Source organism: Pelodiscus sinensis, chromosome 14 (genome assembly GCF_052426305.1).
Source record: "Pelodiscus sinensis isolate ZL-2025 chromosome 14, ASM5242630v1, whole genome shotgun sequence".
NCBI classification, from domain to species: domain Eukaryota; kingdom Metazoa; phylum Chordata; order Testudines; family Trionychidae; genus Pelodiscus; species Pelodiscus sinensis.
In genome coordinates this window covers 21,309,189-21,327,426 of record NC_143065.1, presented here as the reverse complement: position 1 = coordinate 21,327,426, position 18,238 = coordinate 21,309,189, and the positions used below count along the sequence as shown (strand labels likewise).

Here is an 18,238-nt window from a genome sequence, read left to right as displayed (position 1 = left end):
CTATATTGGTACTGGGGCCTTGTAATTAACATAGTTAAAGCAGGCCAGTTTTCCTGCACAGACAAGCCTCACCCCCATCTCAGTGGAAATCAAGAATAAGAGGGGAACGATGCTCATTTTTCTGGATGGTTATGTTTTCATTAGTATGCTTAAGCACAATTCATACCTGCTGAATCTTCAATGTTATTTATAAGTCAGATCCTATTCTCAAGGAAATTAAAGGAAGCAATATTTAACTTGTAAAAATAACATATATATGCACTACAGAAATGGGGATGGATTTTGTAGTGATAATAGGGTTTCTACTGTGTGTGTTTACACACCTATTTCCATATCTCTCCGTCATTAGAAGCCAAGTGGATGTGATTGCATGTACACATTCTTGACCTACCTGACATCTTTGGAAAATAACACACCAAATACACAGCACTCCACGTAGACTGTTGTACATGTCAGGAATCATACTCGTTTCTTTTTAGACAAACATCACAGTGATATTAATTACGTGCAATGTAAAATAGTTGCATTTACTTATAAAAAATGGAGGCAAGAAGTACTACTTAAGTTATTATTATCAAAGCATTGTCTTAATCATGTGTTGTCAAAAAGATGTGGAATGTAGGATTAAAAATATTACATTCAAAAAGTGGGCGGTGAAAACATCCAGGCCTATGAACAAATTAATGGTTGAAAAATTCCAAGTGGCTGTTATTTATTGCCAGATACACAGACAATCCAGATATGTTCTCTGTATAGGTCACATCACAAAAAACAATATTCTGTGTTTGATGTGGTACCATCAAGCCCACATTGGAATCTGTAGATATGCCTGTGAGATTTTTGCATTCAAGGCTGGATTAAGACATGGAGGCCCTAAAGTAATTCAAGTTTAAAAGGCCCCATAGCATTACAAAAAAAGTGTATTATTCTAACAGAAAGGACAATGAAAACAGAAATAATAAAGTTTTATAATTGCATACATAACAGTACATAGGTGAAAATGCAACTAAAAACTAGTTTTTTTTAATTTAGACGCCTCCTATAATCTGAGGCTTGCAATGTAGCCTATTTCTCTTGTGCATAAATCTGGCACTGCTTGCATTTATTAAAACATTACTGGTCCAATTCTGCACAGCCAAAACTGCTATTGAAATCAATGGGAATTGTGGGGGCACAAGGAGATTTTGCATTTACTGAAATGGTACAAGGACATTTCCTTTTACATGGGTTTATGGCTATAGCTCATAAACTTAGAGCTCACAGTCATCTCTGGGAGCTGCTGCCTAATTCAGAGCTGCTTTTCATGCATCTATTTTTAGGCAAGATTAAAATAAAAGTAGTGCATTGGGTTGGTGGCACTACAGTGCAGCATATGGGGAGGAGGGAAAAGGCAGAGAATTCTCAATATATACAAAAGTAAGGTAATCAGCCAGTGCTTAACTCAGAGAAACTCAGTGATGGGCAATTTAGGCTAGTGAGTAGGTTGCATGAGTGGCCTTCCATCTCAGCGGGCCCCAAGATTGTTGTAACCAACATGGTCTCCTGGGAGAGGGCAGTTTTGCTTACATATCTAGAATTTGCAGCATGTGACAATTAAACTGTAACAGGGCTCTGACTGGGTGCAGGTGAGGACGGCTCTTACAGTCAATGTTGTATGCAATCAGCATGCACTTCACTTCACATGCCCTTGCTTTACGTGTCACTTTAGTAATACAAGCAGGAAAAAAACACAGGCAGAAACTAGCAGACTCTGGCAATGCTGCATATGGGCAATGACAAAATGTCTCGTGGGCCACTCACAGAACACCCGATGGGCCGCATGCGGTCCTTGCGCTGCAGGTTGCCCACCATTGGAGTAACTGGATTCTTCCTGGAAGGAACATTCATTACCTTTCACAGTGAAGTCAAGTTCAACTCCAGCCCAGGCAGGTGCTGATCAAAACAGCTGGCTGGCTGGTGGCTCTTGAGAATGGAGTTGATGTCATTGCAAGTGTCCAACATGACTATTGTTGATCAGTGGTAATCTTAGCAAACAATCCAATAAGAGTAACCAACTGGGATGTACAGTGAAGTGCCCTCTCGCTCTTCAGAATAGAATCAAGATCCATTACAGGGCAGCTAATGCTGCTGTCTTTGCTGTACTTATCCAGTGTGAAAGGGAAGTCTTCCATCTTGAAGACTAGTATGAGCAGTAAATCTACTTAGAAATAGTCTAAAAATACAGATATTTGGAATCAATCCTATTGCAGCTTGTTGTGGTTAGATCACTATCAAGAACAGGCCTGTTCTCCTAGGTTCATTGTTAGGGCAAACTCAGTGTAACAACCCCTTATAAGGGAATGGATTTTTTTTACCAGGGAAATTTAACTTTGGTTTATGAGTTAATTTTGGATAATAAACCTGTGATGTTACTTTTTTCTTTTCACTAGGGCAACTGTATAAAATTTGTTTAAATCAGAGCTTTCCTCTGTGATTGTAAATCTTCTAAGAGGAATTTGCGATGGCATTTCCCATGGCAAGAGAGATTCAGTAACTATTTCTCTAGCATATTCCTGTTCCTCCCTTCCTGTTTATACATTAATTTTAACAGAATGAAGCGATGACTGTTTGAGAGTGAATTGGCCCTTGATGTAGCTTTCCTTTTATACTAAGTACTGTACTTTGACCTTGTTGATGGTCAGCCTGTTCAGTCCTGCATTGTATCCCATTTACTACTGCTCTCCCAGGATAGATACTTCTGCTAATGTTACTACAGATGTAAGTTGTATTATATACATATAGTTACAAAGTTTTCCTAATATTTAACCTAACTCTGTTGCTGCAGATGAAGCTCATTATTGCTTGGCCTATCATGAGAGGACATGGAGAAAAATTGATGACAGTCCTTTTTAGAACAGCTTTCAGCATATTTCAAGACTTATCAGGTCCGCTCCATCCAGTCTTCTTGTCTCAAGACTAAACATACTCAGTTATTTTTTAAACCTTTCTTTGTATAAATATAATTTTCTTGCTGTCCTTCAAAAGCAGGGTGCCCAGAATTGGACATAGTATGCCACCTGAAGCCTCTCCAGTGCAGAGTAAAGAAACAGTTACCTTCTGTGTTTTAGGCTATATGTCTAAACTACAGAGTTTTTTCAGAAAAACAGCTGTTTTTCCGAAAAAATTCACGTATGTCCATCCACACTGCAATTGCGTTCTTTCAAAAGAAAATAGAAAGAATAGCAGGTTTTTCCCCTGACATTGGTAAACCTCTTTCTATGAGGAAGAAGCCTTTTTCCGAAAGAGCTCTTTCGGAAAAAGGCGTGCATTGACAGGGAAGAGGGAGTTCTTTCAAAAGAAGAGGAAAGAGGAAAAAGCACAGGTGCCCTGGTCCTTGGTAATCACAGCTTAAACGTGAGATAGCATCCACACTGAATGGACGCTATCTTTTGAAAAAGCAGACCGTTTTTTTGATGCGTTTTGGCAGTGTGGACGCTCTCTTTCAGAAGATGATTTCTGGAAGATCTCTTCTGGAAAGCTTCTTCCGAAAAAAGCCTGCGGTCTACATACAACACTCCTGCTAATACCCCCTAAAATGATAGACTTTTTCACAACTGCATCACATTGTTGGCTCATACTCAATTTGTGATTCACTGTAATCCCCAGTCTTTTCAGCAGTACTACTTCCTAGCCAATTTCTCCATTTTGTTGTTGTGAACTTGATTTTCCTTCTTAAGCAAAGTACTTTGCATTTTTTCTATTTCATTTCAAACTCGTTCAAGTTCTTCAATTGTCCAACGTAATTTTGAGTGCTAATCCTGTCTTCCATAGTGCATGATGCCATCTGCAAATTTTATAAAACACACTCTTCACTCCATTATTCAAATTATTAATGAAAATATTGAATAATATTGGACCTAGGAGAACCCACTGCAGGACTCAACTAGATTTACCCTTCTAGTTTGACAGCAAACCATTTATAATTACTCTTTGAGTATGGTCTGACAGCCAGTTGGACACTCATAGTCACTTGATCTAGATCACATTTCCCTAGTTTGCTAATGAGAATATCATGTAGGATTGGGTAAAAAGCCAAAAGATAGATCACATCTACTGCTTCCCAACACCAATCCATTGATTAGGCCAGTAACCATGTCAAAGATGGAAATTAGATCAGTTTGCTATGATTTCTTCTTAACAAATCCATGCTGGCTATTCCTTGTAACTCCTAATATCTTCTATGTCAGTGGTGAGCAGACTGAGTCGCTGTGGCTGTAGCCCACAGACCCTCTAGCTGCCCCTCTCCTCCATATGCCTCTTGTGCACTGGGGAAGGACACTTTCTACACACACACCCCTTCCATGCCAGCACTTTCAGAGGAGCCACAAATTGCCTAATTAATGCTCTATCCCCACTTCCCCCTTCCCTCCCAGAGTTGGAACGCTGTGAATCAGCTGTTTGCAGCATTCCAGTTCTGGCGTGGGGGGGGGGGGGGGGAGAGAAGAGGAGCAGGACGGAGCACAAATCAGGCAATTTGCACCCTCTGAAAGTGCTGGAAGGGAGAGGAGCAGGTAAGTGTGGAGTTACGGTGCCCCAGTGTGTGAGGTGAAAAGGGGGGGGGGGGGGCAGAGAGCAGGGCTTCAGGGCCACAGGCTGCTGCAGCCCACTGAGATGAAGAAGGGCCACTCATGTGGCCCATTCACAATTTTTGGTTGCCCACCCCTGTTCTAGATGGTCATATATTCATAACTTAATTTATTCCAGTATCATTCCAGGTATTGGTCTATTATACCCCATGTTCTCTTTGTTCCACCTTTAATATACACATGCTAGGTTTGCCCTTTTCAAGTCCTCAGGGACCTAACACTTCCTCCAGCAGTTTTCTCCTTTTTCCTTGCTGAAGGGATAGAGGAATTCACAGATATGCTGCAGAGACAGATCTCACATAATTGCCTTTGCTTACCATGGCTCTTTCTTCATGACAAGCAGCACAGCTACTTTCTATCATATTCAGATTCTGACTGTATCAGGTCTTTTGTAGGACAAATGAGCAGTCGGTTATAGAGCAAAGTCTTTGTTGCCATGAACATATACCAAGGATTTAATTAAAAGCATGTAACTTATGTGCAAGATGACTGTAAATACACATTTTCTCAATAAGTAAAATATGATTTATTATATTTAGGCCATTCATAAGTATCAACACAACGTAGTATGTTTAAAAACAAATATCTTACCAATAAATACTATCTAAACATTAATATTAATTTTTTGAACAAATGCATACAGTGTAGTAACTCAATATTGCACAATGAGCTCCAGACAATTTCCATAGTTCATTCAATTTGTTACAGGGATAAATTGCCACAAATATTGCAAAGCACTGGAGCTGACTTTTCTAAGCAGAAACAAACAAACAATTTTAACAAGGAGTGAAGGCTCATCTTCTCCCTGTAAAGTGAACGATTGGGTCAATGGCCTAAATTAATTAGTTCTGGATTTATGGAGCAAGATGTTGTCATGAATGAGGAGACCATTTCTAGTACAAATATTATATACTCAACTTTTTTTAAATGATCACCTTTTAAAATGGAATGAAGTTATTGATATTTTAATGTGAACTACCAACCCCAAGAGACAATTCTTTACTTTTGACTGAATCTAAATATAAAATATAGATGTCATTCGTTCAGAGATGTAGCTCATTCATTGCATTTTGAAAGCCTGACTGTACTAACCTCACCCACAATGAATAGTACCTTACTTCTCCTTTACCTCCATCCAGTTCAATGGGACTAGTTTAGCGGTAAGGTACCATTCAGTATGAGCAAAGAAGGCCCAGTCTGGCCCTTAGTAGTTTTCAACATATGAATACAACTACAGCTTTAAATATTGTTGGATCTATATGGGCATAGTGAACGTATATTACATGACAACTTTCACCCACAGGACCAGATCCTACAAATATTTACTGCTGGCATCATTGGCTGAGGAGTCCCATTGATTTGATGAGACTACTTATTATAGTAAGTACAGTGGCTGTAATAAGTTTTGGCATGATTGGTCCCTTAAACGGCTTTTCCCAATTTTTAGTTTTGTGCATTTTCCATATAGGCTCTGATGCTACAGTTCTGCTAGGATAAAAGTGTCCACTGAAGTTAGTGATGCTTGTAAGGACTTGAAAGGACTATGGAATTCAGCTCAGAGGATCTGACTCTCATTTACATTAAGGACATTTTATGCTGCTCTGACATTGTGAAGAGACCTTAAAATGTAAATATATTACATTTGTAGCACTTTAAGGCTGCTTGCCACTGTTAGAATGGTATGAAGTGGCCTTATTGTAAATGAGAGTCAGGATCAGAGACTTAGTATGACTGACTTATGAATATTTTATAATCAGTATCATTAGTACTTAGAAGTAGTATCTCTAGTTCAAAGAAAATTCACTCACCAAGTGATACATCTAAAAATTTCCATGAAACTACTGGTTAAAATATTACCTTGTGACTATGTATTATACTACTATTAACCATGAATTATACTACTCATAGTTTAGCTTATCTTTGTGTTTACTTGAATGCTTTAAATTTGGGTAACAGAGATGATATAGTTAATATAATCTAAAAATCTATAAGAAAAAAAACTGGGATTGAAATGACTTTTTTAAACAAAAAAATACTGCTTATGACAACTAGTATCTTCAACATTAGATTCTATGCTCTCTAATTATTAGCATTATTGAGTCATCTGTAATTCCATAATAAAGGGTCAGAAAACTGATTTACTTTCTAACTTTTTACATACAAATTCAATGCACTACTACGGAATGTTTCAAAAATCATAGTGTATACCCAGATAAAATCAGGTGTTTGGTTTTTTTTTTTCAATTTTCCTTAAAAAAAAAAAAAATCAATCATTGCAAATAATAAATACATAATATGCCCTGGACTACAAAATTCTATGATACAGATGATTTCAGAGAAAAGTCTGGTTTTAGAATTATCTAAACTATCTCTAATGAAAGAAGGTAGTCTCAGAATTAAAAACATGTTATACTTCAAGTTGACGTTTGCTACGTGTTAAAAGCAGATAACCTTTACTATCTAGTTGTGTATATTTGTGTTTTCAGTAAGAACATTTGATAGCGTAGCTAATACACTGAATTAATTCCTGGCTAACAAGTTGTCCCAGCTTGTTTTGTTTTGTTTTAATTTGATTTGCAACTCATCAATAAGTCATGGGAACTACAACAGAAATGCTACATCTTTCTAAAGGACATTTTACATTTGTAGAATTAAATTTCCTTTTCTTTGTAGCCCAAGGTATCAATCTTCATTTGCATTTGAAAACTGCACTACATCTTAAGCCCAGATCTGCAGAGACAAAAGTTGAACAATTTTTTAGGGAATTATATTTTATATTCTATACAAACATTTTGGTTTTTATCAAAAGCCTGGTTAATTTAGAAGTGAGCCAAAATATTTTCTTGGAATTTGTTAAGGAGATTTATGTGTAAATAGTTGAGAATGAAGAAGTTGCTTTAATTTATAACCTGTAATTTCCCAGTGTTTAATTATTACTGTTAATGTTCTGCAAACTTTCTTTGAATGGTGAATACATTCTTGACCTGGGGAAATATCATTTAAACCTTATCTACTGTTTGCAGCAGTAGCTATGAAATGAATGGGCCTTGATTTCTTTAAAACAACTTGTGTCACATTCTATCCCCTGGACATTTTCTATAATGAATTTACCAGTGGAAACCCATGGGTTTTGGGGGGGGGGGGGGGGAGCGGTTTGGTAAGAAAAATCCCTTACTCGTAGAGTGTGATCCCATGATCCTGAACAGAATGCAGTTCCATCAGGTGAAACTCTTAAGGTGCAAACTCTGTTTTCATGTCCAAACAGAATGGATACACGAGACCCTTTCAGAACATCCCATACATTTATAGTGTAATCATTGTAACCAGCAAATAGTAGGCGACCTGCAAATAGAAATACATTTATACAGAATAATAGATTAAATGGTTAAACTTCTAAGTACTAAGAGTTAATGAAAGACGAGTTTTCTGGCTGAAGCAAAAGCTATTCGTAAGAAGTTTGAGGTGAAGTCAGATCTTCTGATAATCCTACACCTTAAATACTAGGCCATCCTCACTCTACTTTCATGGGCACTACAGGATGCTGCTTCAACACAAAGGTTCATTAAAAATCTGATTAATTACTTTTTATGCATTCTAACCCTATATCATGGAAGTCCGGCCTCAATTTTTAGAAAGAAAATGTATTTTAAATTGTAATTACATGACACTTAATATGTGCTATCATGGCTCTGGATATTAATTGCCAGTAATAGGTGACCAGCAGAATCCATTTTCTTCAACTGAAAAGTAATGGCATTTGAGCCCTCATTTAAAAGAATGTTAAACATTTTATGATTGCACTTTTCCTTTCATAACATTCTATATCCTTTCAACTGTTACAGATGAAAGATTAATTCAAAGGAGGAATATAGACTGAAGGCAAATAGAAAACTTTAAAATAGCAGAGAAAAATATTCTGATCATATTTTGGGTATGTTTATAAAAGATTACCAAGTGATAATAGATGTTTTAATAAAGGATCAATTATTATAGCTTGTTATCAATTCAAACAGTTCGATATTTTGCTCACAACTGTGGCTTATATAATCACCTACAACTACTGCTACTCATATACCACTCAGGTCTGTAACATGCTTATAACATGTATTAATCTTGTATTATCCTTTTGTGAACTATTTATAGATATACTCTAAATACAAAAAGTGGCCAATATTCTATATCTAGTTGCATTTGAGGTGTATTTAAGCATGAGGGGTGAAATCCTGGCCCATTGACTTCTGTGGAGCCAGGATTTCATCCTATAGCAACATATTATTTGTTGCTACAATTAAGTAATAAGCAATTGCATTACAGGCAGTCCCCGGGTTATGTACAAGATAGGGACTGTAGGTTTGTTCTTAAGTTGAATCTGTATGTAAGTCGGAACTGGCATCCAGATTCAGCCGCTGAATCTGGACACCAGTTCTGACTTACATACAGATTCAACTTAAGAACCCCAGGCGTCCCCAAGTCAGCTGCTGCTGAAACTGATCAGCAGCTGATTCCAGGAAGCCCGGGGCAGAGCAACTCTGCCTCGGGCTTCCTGTAGTCAGCCGCTGGTCAGTTTCAGCAGCGGCTAACTTGGGGACGCCTGGGGCAGAGCAGCTCAGGTGCTGCTGGGTTGGTCCAGTAGCACGGCCGCTCTTCGGCGCTACTGGACCAACCCAGCAGCACCCCATCTGCTCTGCCCCAGGCGTCCTGATTCATCTACTGCTGAAACTGATCAGCAGCGGCTGAATCAGGACTCCTGGGGCAGAGTAGCTGGGGTGCTGCTGGGTTGGTCCAGTAGCGCCAAGGAGCGGTGCTGCGGGACCAACCGGCAGCGCCCCACCTGCTCTACCACAGGCCCCGGGCTTTGCTCCACATCTCCCTGGTCTGCTGAGGGGGGCACTAGCTGCGTCCCCCCCAGCAGACCAGAGAGACGCGGAGCAAAGCGGCGGAGGACCCGGGCCGGACCCGCGGCGCTTCCAGATCAGCTGGAAGTGCCGCGGTCCGGCCCGGGTCCTGCGCGGCTTTGCTCAGCGTCTCCCTGGTCTGCAGACCAGGGAGACGCTGAGCAAAGCGGCGCAGGACCCGGGGCCGGACCCACGGCGCTTCCAGCTGATCTGGAAGCGGCCGCGGGTCCGGCCGCGGGTCCTGCGCCGCTTTGCTCCCCGTCTCCCTGGTCTGCTGGCTCCCGCAGCAGACCAGGGAGACAGGGAGCAGCTTTTCTCGCCCCAGTCCTCCGGGGCGAGAAAATCCCCGTTCGCATAACTCGGGGACTGCCTGTACTTAATAAAAATCTTTTACAAAAGATGATGATATTTTAATGGGTAGGAATTCTCTCCACCCCCACCCAACATTTAATTTATCTCTTATTTGTAACAACAAACATTTTCAATTTAAACAGAAAAAAGTATGACATTACAACCTCAGTCTAAATGCTTCCCCCCAGCAAAAACCTAAATAGCCCCCAAAATTCAAAGCTCACCACTGAGAGAAAAATCCACGCTAGAAGCTCCAAAAATGATGCTGTCTTTGGAATAAATTGCTACTTCTCTATCTGCACGAAGGTCATATAAACGACACTAGAATTAAAGCAAAAACAACATGATACATCTATCACGAAGGACTAGACCCAACTACTACACTATGCAAAGTGTGAGGAGCAAAGGGAAAGGAATTACACCTCTGTGAGCATGATGTGGAATAGGCCACTCTATAAAGAGTACTTGGGACCACTACACAGGTTGTTTAGACACGTGGATCTCAACTGTGATCTAAATGACCTAAGACTGACTGGCCTAAACTGAGCTATTCACTGTGCATTCCTTAGGTCATTTCTCCATGTTGATGCAGAGAGGAACTGTGGGTTCCTACATTCACAGTTTACCTGCCCTTCTGCTTTATTATGTTTACAGCTGGAGGGTGGAACAGCCTTTTAGGACTGACCAGAAAACAAGAATTCCATTTCACCAAAAAATAAAAAAGTTGAGCTTTCAGAATTTGTTTTCATCCTGCATCAGAATGAACAACTTTGAAAATTTATCATGAGAAACCATAGAGAGAAAAAGATTCTAGAAATTTCCATCCTAGACCTAAGAAAGCTTCCCAATGGAAATTGAACCACAATCAATATATTTCCATACAGCATTTTGGTTTTGATTTGGATGAATCAGCAATTTCCAACCAAAAAAATGAAACAAAAACCTTTTGCTGAAAAATTTCCAGTCAGTCCTATAGACTGGCTTCACATGTTTATTCCTCCATTATTTACTAATATGTTTCAACTTGTTTAATATGGAAATTTCTATATTGAAACCAAAATTTCTGTAGCACTTACTCAGCCCTGAATTCATGTGTGCTTTTGAAGCTGTATTTCAGATTGCCGGCTTCAATAAGTTAAATCTAAGCAAACACTGGCTAGCTGGGTTTGTTAATATGAAAGTCTTACTCATGAAAAATGGCTGATATTCAAGTCTGAGCATAAAGCAGAGACTGTATTATTCACAGACCTGTTATAAATTGCAAAGTATTTGAAGTCAGCGTTTCCTGGTACTATGAACTAATGAATAATTCTGTCAGAAAATCTTGACTAATGGGTCTGTTCACTTCAGGTGAGAAAAAGCCTATATAAACATAAATTTATGACAGCTCATCAATCAGGACCAAACAACCCAAAACATTCGTTTTGAATAACAGAAGTCTTGCAGTGCTCCTCTCAATATTCTCAATTTAAAAGCAGCAATTTGCCATTTCTAATTTAAAAATATCCTTTAATCTGAGGAATTGACCTATCTCCGTCCTCCAAAGTATGAAGATGAAATTTTCCATTCTTCTATTCAGTTCAGAGAAAAAAAAAAATCACACAAGCGATTAGATGCATTTGTGGTACTTTTGAAAAATGAGTGTGTTCTTATATGAATGAATACCCTTAGTGATGGAGAAGTTCTCCATTTCACTGCCTTCACAATGCAGATGCTCACTGTATTCTCGATGTGCTAGATGTATTAATTTATAACAGAGGCTTTTGGCTTCTACAAAATGGTATGCACTATCTCCAGACAATGTGGTGTCTCAGTCTGCACCACTTTCTACAGCTCCCATTGGCTGGGGACAACAATCCTCAGCCACGGGAGCTGCGATCGCCTATATCTGTGGAGACACAGTAAACAAAGTGTCTCATAAGGGCAAGCTGCTTGCTGGCTGGAAGTCACGACCCAGAGTTTGAAAACCCCTGATCTAGTCTGACCTTCTGTATAATGGAAGTCAGAATTTCATCTTGTGTTGAGCCCATTAACCCGAGTGTGGCCAAAACACACATTTCAGAAGAGCATCCAGACTTAATATGAAGACTTCAAGACTAAGAGAACCAACCTCCAAGGAGAAGATAAAGGCCTATTAATGTGATTAGCTGCTGGAGTTACTATTTTATGTCAAGAGTAGAGAACTGTGCATTGGTGATTAATACCCATAGTCAACCCAAATCCTGCCTTTTGTGATGCCTCACTGTGGGGCTGTCATATATTCACAACTTTGCAAAGGAGAAAGCTGATGTTAGTTCCTATAACAATTTCTGAAATAAGAAGACAAATTTGAGTGAAGTGGAAAACAGATTAGAGATGTAAAATCCCACTTAAAAGTGTTAACTGATTAAATTATATGTTTAACCAGCCTGCCATGTTGCACCATGAGCCAGAGGCTGCTCTAGCCTGGACAGGCCCACTGCATCACAGCGAGGGTGGCTGCTTCCCTCCATGAATGTTTGGAAGTTGGTCTATGCTCCAGAATGAGGTTGGTGCAGTGCTAAACCTTGCCTGTGTTTTTGTGCCTTCATGTTTGTTGCAGTCCAGAGTAAATTAGACCTGCACAATGCAGACAGACTGGCCCACGCAGAGCAGCAGCTTTAAGCTACCTTTACACAAACATTTGTGGCTTTTGCTCTGTTCAACTGGCCTCACCAGATGATCTGATTTGGGGTCAGATCCTAGAGACACCACAGAGGAGAAGGAGTTCAGTCCCGCTAGCAGTTCCCAAGAATGGAGCACAGTTTAAAATGGCAGAGAGTCAGTCCAGTTTCAGCGGGATTCTACGTGCATACAAAACTCGGGGGGCCATACACAGCCCATTCAGATTTAGTTTGCCTGTGCAAACAAATGTGACTGCAAATTTTATAGACAGATTAATGGAGGAAGTTTGAGTATTTGCCTATCTACCTTTTGAAACCTCCTTGCAGGCCTCCCATTGTGACCCTGCTCATCTGATGGCATGCATGAAGTTGAGCAATTTCACACAGAAATCTTCCCAACCAAAAACTTTCAAAGGCCAGCTAGGAATTCTAATAACTTGTGTCTAATAAATTCACATCTGTCAGCTGTAAATGTAGCCCATTCTTTGTAAGGATTTAAGATATGAGACTTCATAACACTTTTCTAAATGAAGTTCTTGAATGAACTTACCGTGGCATCATCAGAACCAGAGGCAAAAGCATCCCCACTTGGGTAGTATCTGTTCAAGGGAGGAGGAAAAAAAAATAGTACAATGGATATGTTAGTCAAATGAAGCAGGCTTTCAGAAAGAAAATCAATATATAGCTTTGTATTTCCATGTTATAAAAGTGCTCTGCCAGAAAGGCACTGACCGGACACTATTGATATCTGATTCATGAGTTTCGAATGACTGGATACACTGTCCAGATCTCATGTCCCAAACCATGGCTTTCTTGTCACACCCCTAAAAAGAGAAATAATTGCCCCAGTTATATACACACCAAGTCACATAGATAAAAATCAACCCTGCATAGAAACACCCTTTCTGTCCCAGTTAGGTTCTGCACCTTACATCTCCTAAAAAGATATAAAGCTCCCCACATACTGTAGCTACACTTTCAGAAAGCCTAGAACTGCAATCTCCCTTTTAATGAGCACACAAAGATTTGCAGGAACAAAATTTGAGTACTTGCACCATTTACTGTTTTGCACTCATAATTGAGAAGGTGGCGGCACCAGCACTCAGATTTGTGCCTGCAATTCAGTCATGTTTGTAAATTTTGCAGTACAGACACTGGGCCACACACCCACTGAAAGTTTGCCCCCAGGGTGTGTCAGAAGTACATGCAGTAAAATTGTACAGAGGACCCCTGCAGTTGTTTCTGAAACAAATACATTATGATTAGATAGACAGGTAGAATTCTCCCCTTGCAGTACATAAAAGGAGCTGCTAGAGAATTACAGATAGTAAAATAATAGTTCTGTTAAACTACTCAGTCATTCTGTCTTTATCTTTTTCATCCTTTGTCCCATTCATTTCCTTCCTTTCCTCCCCAGGAAATGTTCTCTTGTTGTGAACACTAGTTTAATAAGCAGAAGAAGCACAAACAGCGGTGAAAGTAACACATTTCTTACGGATACTGTTGTATTGCACTGCATGGCTCAGGGCAAGGGGTTGGAGTGTGCAGGAAGCTCAGCACAGGCAGTTTGGGATGTGTGTGTACAGGGGCATGTGTGAGGAAGACTTGGCACTAGGGCAGTCCTGGTCAGGTTGGTTATCCTGCCTCATGCTACTCCTTCTCCTGGCCAAATGGGAGCTGTACCTGGGGGTGCAGCTGCGGTGGCAAGCCAGCACACAGAAACCCTGCCACTCCCTCCCCCTCCCAGGGTTGCACACTGCCAAGATGCAGGTGATGCAACACTGCTTCCAGACAGTGGGGCCAGCAGGACAGGCTGGGAGCCCCACACTCTGGGTGGTGTCATGATCACATGCTTTATGAAAACTGGCTTATGACTATGTACAGGGCTCGCCAAGTGGCGGCGAGCCCTGCTCGCCAGCTGCGCGGTTCTGCGATCTGCGCATGCGCAGATTGTTCTGTGCATGTGCAGATCGCTCTGTGCCAGCTCTTCCGGGTTGTAATCTACTCACCACAGGTGAGCAGATTACATTATTTGTCGAGCCCTGATTATTTATAACTCAAAAATGTTTTAGGTGAAATGCAGCAGGTAACATGTCAATTTTAAAGTTACAACCTGACCACTGTGTACATTCTGTTTTTGTGCATGCATCATTCTTGTATGTGAAGTTAGACATATGAAGTGTGGATCTGTTTATAATTCTAAATGTGCTAATGTGGGCCATTACTGATTCCCCAGAAACTTAATGGATCAGTGCTCAAGGTAACAATCCGTGAATGGTTTTTCCTGTAAGCCTGGATTGCGGCTGGTCATGTCAGGACGTGTGGCTAGGCCACCTTGTCCAGGAACCAATTTTGGATCAAGAACTTTTCCACTCACACAAAACAAAAATTTAAAGTGAGCACAAAGAATTCCTGCCTTGGGCAAAAGGGCTATCAAAGGAGGAAATCAAACACTAATGGGAATGGTCAGACAGGAGGATATGGCCCCTCCCACTTATCACCCAAGATGCCTGCTGGAAACATCTAAGAATTTGGTTAATGCTGAATTGTGAGCCTATTCTGTGGCGGTGCTGACAGTGAATAATAGTTACTTCTCTGCCTGAATCACATCTGCACAGTGCCGTCCAGTGGAATTGTTTTGAGTGGTGCAGGGCCTCTTACAGCCTGGCCCTCGTGACGAAATGGAGGAGTCTTCAGCAATTCACTGTGATTTGTTTGCAAAGCACTTTGCAGATAAGATTATGTGCATCCAATCTGATTTGGACTCTGGCTGTCATGTAAGTGAGATGCAGAATGTGTTGAGCACACCACCCAGTCATTTTTCTTTGGATTAGTTTCAGCTTTGGCAGACTGAGGATATGGACAAGGTGTTTGGAGGAGTGTGACCAACCATGTGCTCGCTCGACCCCTGCCCTTCCTAGCTTATTAAATTGAGCCGAGAAGGGATGACTGGTTGGATCCAGAGCATTATTAATGCATCTTTTAGATCTGAGGCAGTTCACGCCACTTTGAAAGAGGTGGTGATAAAGCTGTTCCTTAAAACGCCTTCCTTGGACCCATGTGAGGTAAATAGCTATTATCCAGTCGGTGTTGGAACTCCAAGCTTTCTTGAAAGAAATGGATAATCTAGGTCTATTTCAGTCTGGCTTCAGGCCTGGTTTTGGAACAAAAAACGCCTTGGTTGCCCTGGTAGATGACCTATGCCGGGAGGCAGACAAGGGGGGAGTGCATCCCTGTTGATTCTCTTGGACCTCTCAGAAGTTTCTGATATGACTGATCATGATATCCTTCTGGAGCGCCTGGTAGAGCTGGGTATCAGAGGCAGGGTCTTGCAGTGGTTCCGGTCCTACCTGTGCTATCAATATGCACGACACCCAATGCTATTTCTCTGTGACAACGGATCCAGGTATGGCAGCAGTAAATCTGAACCGGTGTCTGGAGGCAGCAATGAACTAGATGAGGTCGAGTAGGCTGAAGTTGAATCCAGATAAGACTGTGGTTTCCTGTGGATCCGGAAACCATCTGTCTGGAAAGGTGGTGTTTTACCTGTTCTGGACTGGGTCACACTCCCCATGAAAGAACAGGCACGCAGCTTGGGGGTCCTCCTGGACCCTTTTTTAACATTTGGAAATTAGATTTCCTCAGTGGCCAAGAGCGCTTTTGGGCAGCTTCGGCTGATCCACCAGCAGTGACCCTTCCGGAATAAGAACGACTTGGCTAAAGTGTTTCATGCTCTTATCACATCCCGTTTGGATTACTGTAATGCGCTCTACATGGGGCTACCTTTGAAGAGTCTTCAGAAGCTTCAACTAGTCCAGAATGTGGCTGCTCGAGTTTTAACTAATACTCGTTATATGGAGCACATTATGCTGGTGCTCCAGCAGTTGTACTGGCTTCTGATTTGTTTCCAGGCACAATTCGAGGTCTTGGTTATGACTTATAAAGCCCTAAATGGGTTGGGACCGGGGTATTTGAAGGATCGTCTCCTCCTATACAAACCTGTCCGGGGATTGAGGTCTGCTCGGGAGGTTTTGCTCCCTGTTCCTCCACATACAGAGATAATGTTGACATCTATATTGGAGCAGGGTTTTCTCAGCCTTTGCCCCTAGGCTATGGAATTCTCTCCCTCCGGGACATTCGCCTGGCACCAACATTGACACTGTTTCAACACCAGGCCAAGGCCACCCTTTTTACCAATGCTTTTATTGGTGTTTAGGTGTGTGTGTCTGTGTGTGTGTTCGTTCCTCCTCTTGAGGTGTTTTAGCAAGTTTTATGCCTCCCCCTTTGGAGGTCGTGTGTGTGTGTGTGTGTGTGTGTGTGTGTGTGTGTGTGTGTAATCTATTGATATACTTATTGTATTTTACAAAATTTTTAAAGCTGCCTTGAATATTTTAACTAGAGAGACAGGGTAAAAATATTTTAAATAAATAAGACTGGATAGGGCGAAGGATTGGGTTCAAGCTAGGAGGCTGCCTTGCTTGTGAAAGAGATTAGAACTGTAAGGTAAGAATTTGCATGTAACTCGTTTCTCAGTGTATTAGGATTACCTGGCATGTTTTGTTCATTTTGACTTAGTAACTTATTTTGAGCTCTTTGTTTTCAGTTGCAATACTTAATAAAAAAACACTTTTGTGTATTATCAAGCCCAGTGTAAGTAATTACACCTGCCACTGTACATCTCTCTCTTTCATTGATAAAAGGGGTGAACTTAAAAGCTTTCTCTGTGTAAAAATTTTATACAGAGTAAGAGGGATTATTTACCATTTTGGTCCTCTTTGGGGCTCTGTTCCTGGGTGCTGTCAGTGGCCTTAGAGTTGAGCTAGTTCAATGTCTGTGTTGCTCTGCTGGGAGGGGAAGTTACCTGAGCTCTGTACCGTGGCTGGGGGTAACCAGAGCTTCTGGCTCAGCAGGAGACTATGGCGGGGCATGCCTCAGAGGGCAGGCTGGCAGGCTCAGTGACATGACCAGTACACCAGGTGACAATCTCCTGAGGATCTCTATGTTTGAACTCATCACAGTGGCATAGTCTAGCAGTATAGTGTGCACAGCTGGTTGCTCTGGATGCTGCTAATGATTTTTAAGTGTGTTCTAAGTGTGGTGGCTAGGGAACAGACAAAGTGGTTACTTATTTGTTATTTTCTGTTTGCTTATTTCAGGTAAGGGAAATAGCAGCAGGGAAATCAGCAAAAGGAGAGTGAGGCCCAAAAGAAACTGGAATGTCATAGAACCCAAGTGGCAGAAAAGGAAAATGAACATAAAAGACAAATGGAATTACGGAAAAGTAGAGATAGATAAGCAAGTTGATAGGGAATAGGTTGCCCATGAGAGAGCCATGCAACTGAAGGAGATATAATTGGAAGCCCAGAAAGAAACCCAAAAAGCTGCCCATGAGAGCACCATGGAAGCCAAAAGGGAAGCTCAAAGCACAAATTGGCTGTACTGGAGTGGATGAAACAGAATCCAAATGCAGCGGGCCAGAGTAATGGAGCGCCCCAGAGAGCAGGTAGGTGAGTTCACTGGCATGACCACACCCAAGGGGGCCTCTGTGATCCAACCAGTCACACATGGTGTCCTGCCTGGCAGCACAAGAGCATACCCCTCTACCTGCAGCACTCCCAGCCTGCCACTTTCTTACCAGCGCAGTGTACCGGGTGCACTGGCCTACTTTCACCTTTGAGCACAAGTCTTACTGTCCAAATGCAATGCACTCAACAGGTAAGAAAGT

The 18,238-nt window shown here is 41.2% G+C and overlaps 1 protein-coding gene across 1 annotated transcript in view; it reads right to left on the bottom strand.

Annotated features, from left to right (window-relative positions):
• Positions 1 to 6,811: 6,811 nt before the first annotated feature.
• The window catches only part of GNB5 (G protein subunit beta 5), a 31,568-nt gene continuing 20,141 nt past the window's right edge, over positions 6,812 to 18,238 (bottom strand). Inside the window, exons 7-11 of the mRNA XM_075897255.2 lie at positions 13,246 to 13,337; positions 13,064 to 13,112; positions 10,096 to 10,192; positions 7,801 to 7,967; positions 6,812 to 7,355 (exon numbers count right to left, since the gene is read on the bottom strand). Of these exons, the coding sequence (XP_075753370.1) occupies positions 7,344 to 7,355; positions 7,801 to 7,967; positions 10,096 to 10,192; positions 13,064 to 13,112; positions 13,246 to 13,337 (417 nt within the window). The 3' untranslated portion in view covers positions 6,812 to 7,343. The remainder of the gene's footprint in view (positions 7,356 to 7,800; positions 7,968 to 10,095; positions 10,193 to 13,063; positions 13,113 to 13,245; positions 13,338 to 18,238) is intronic.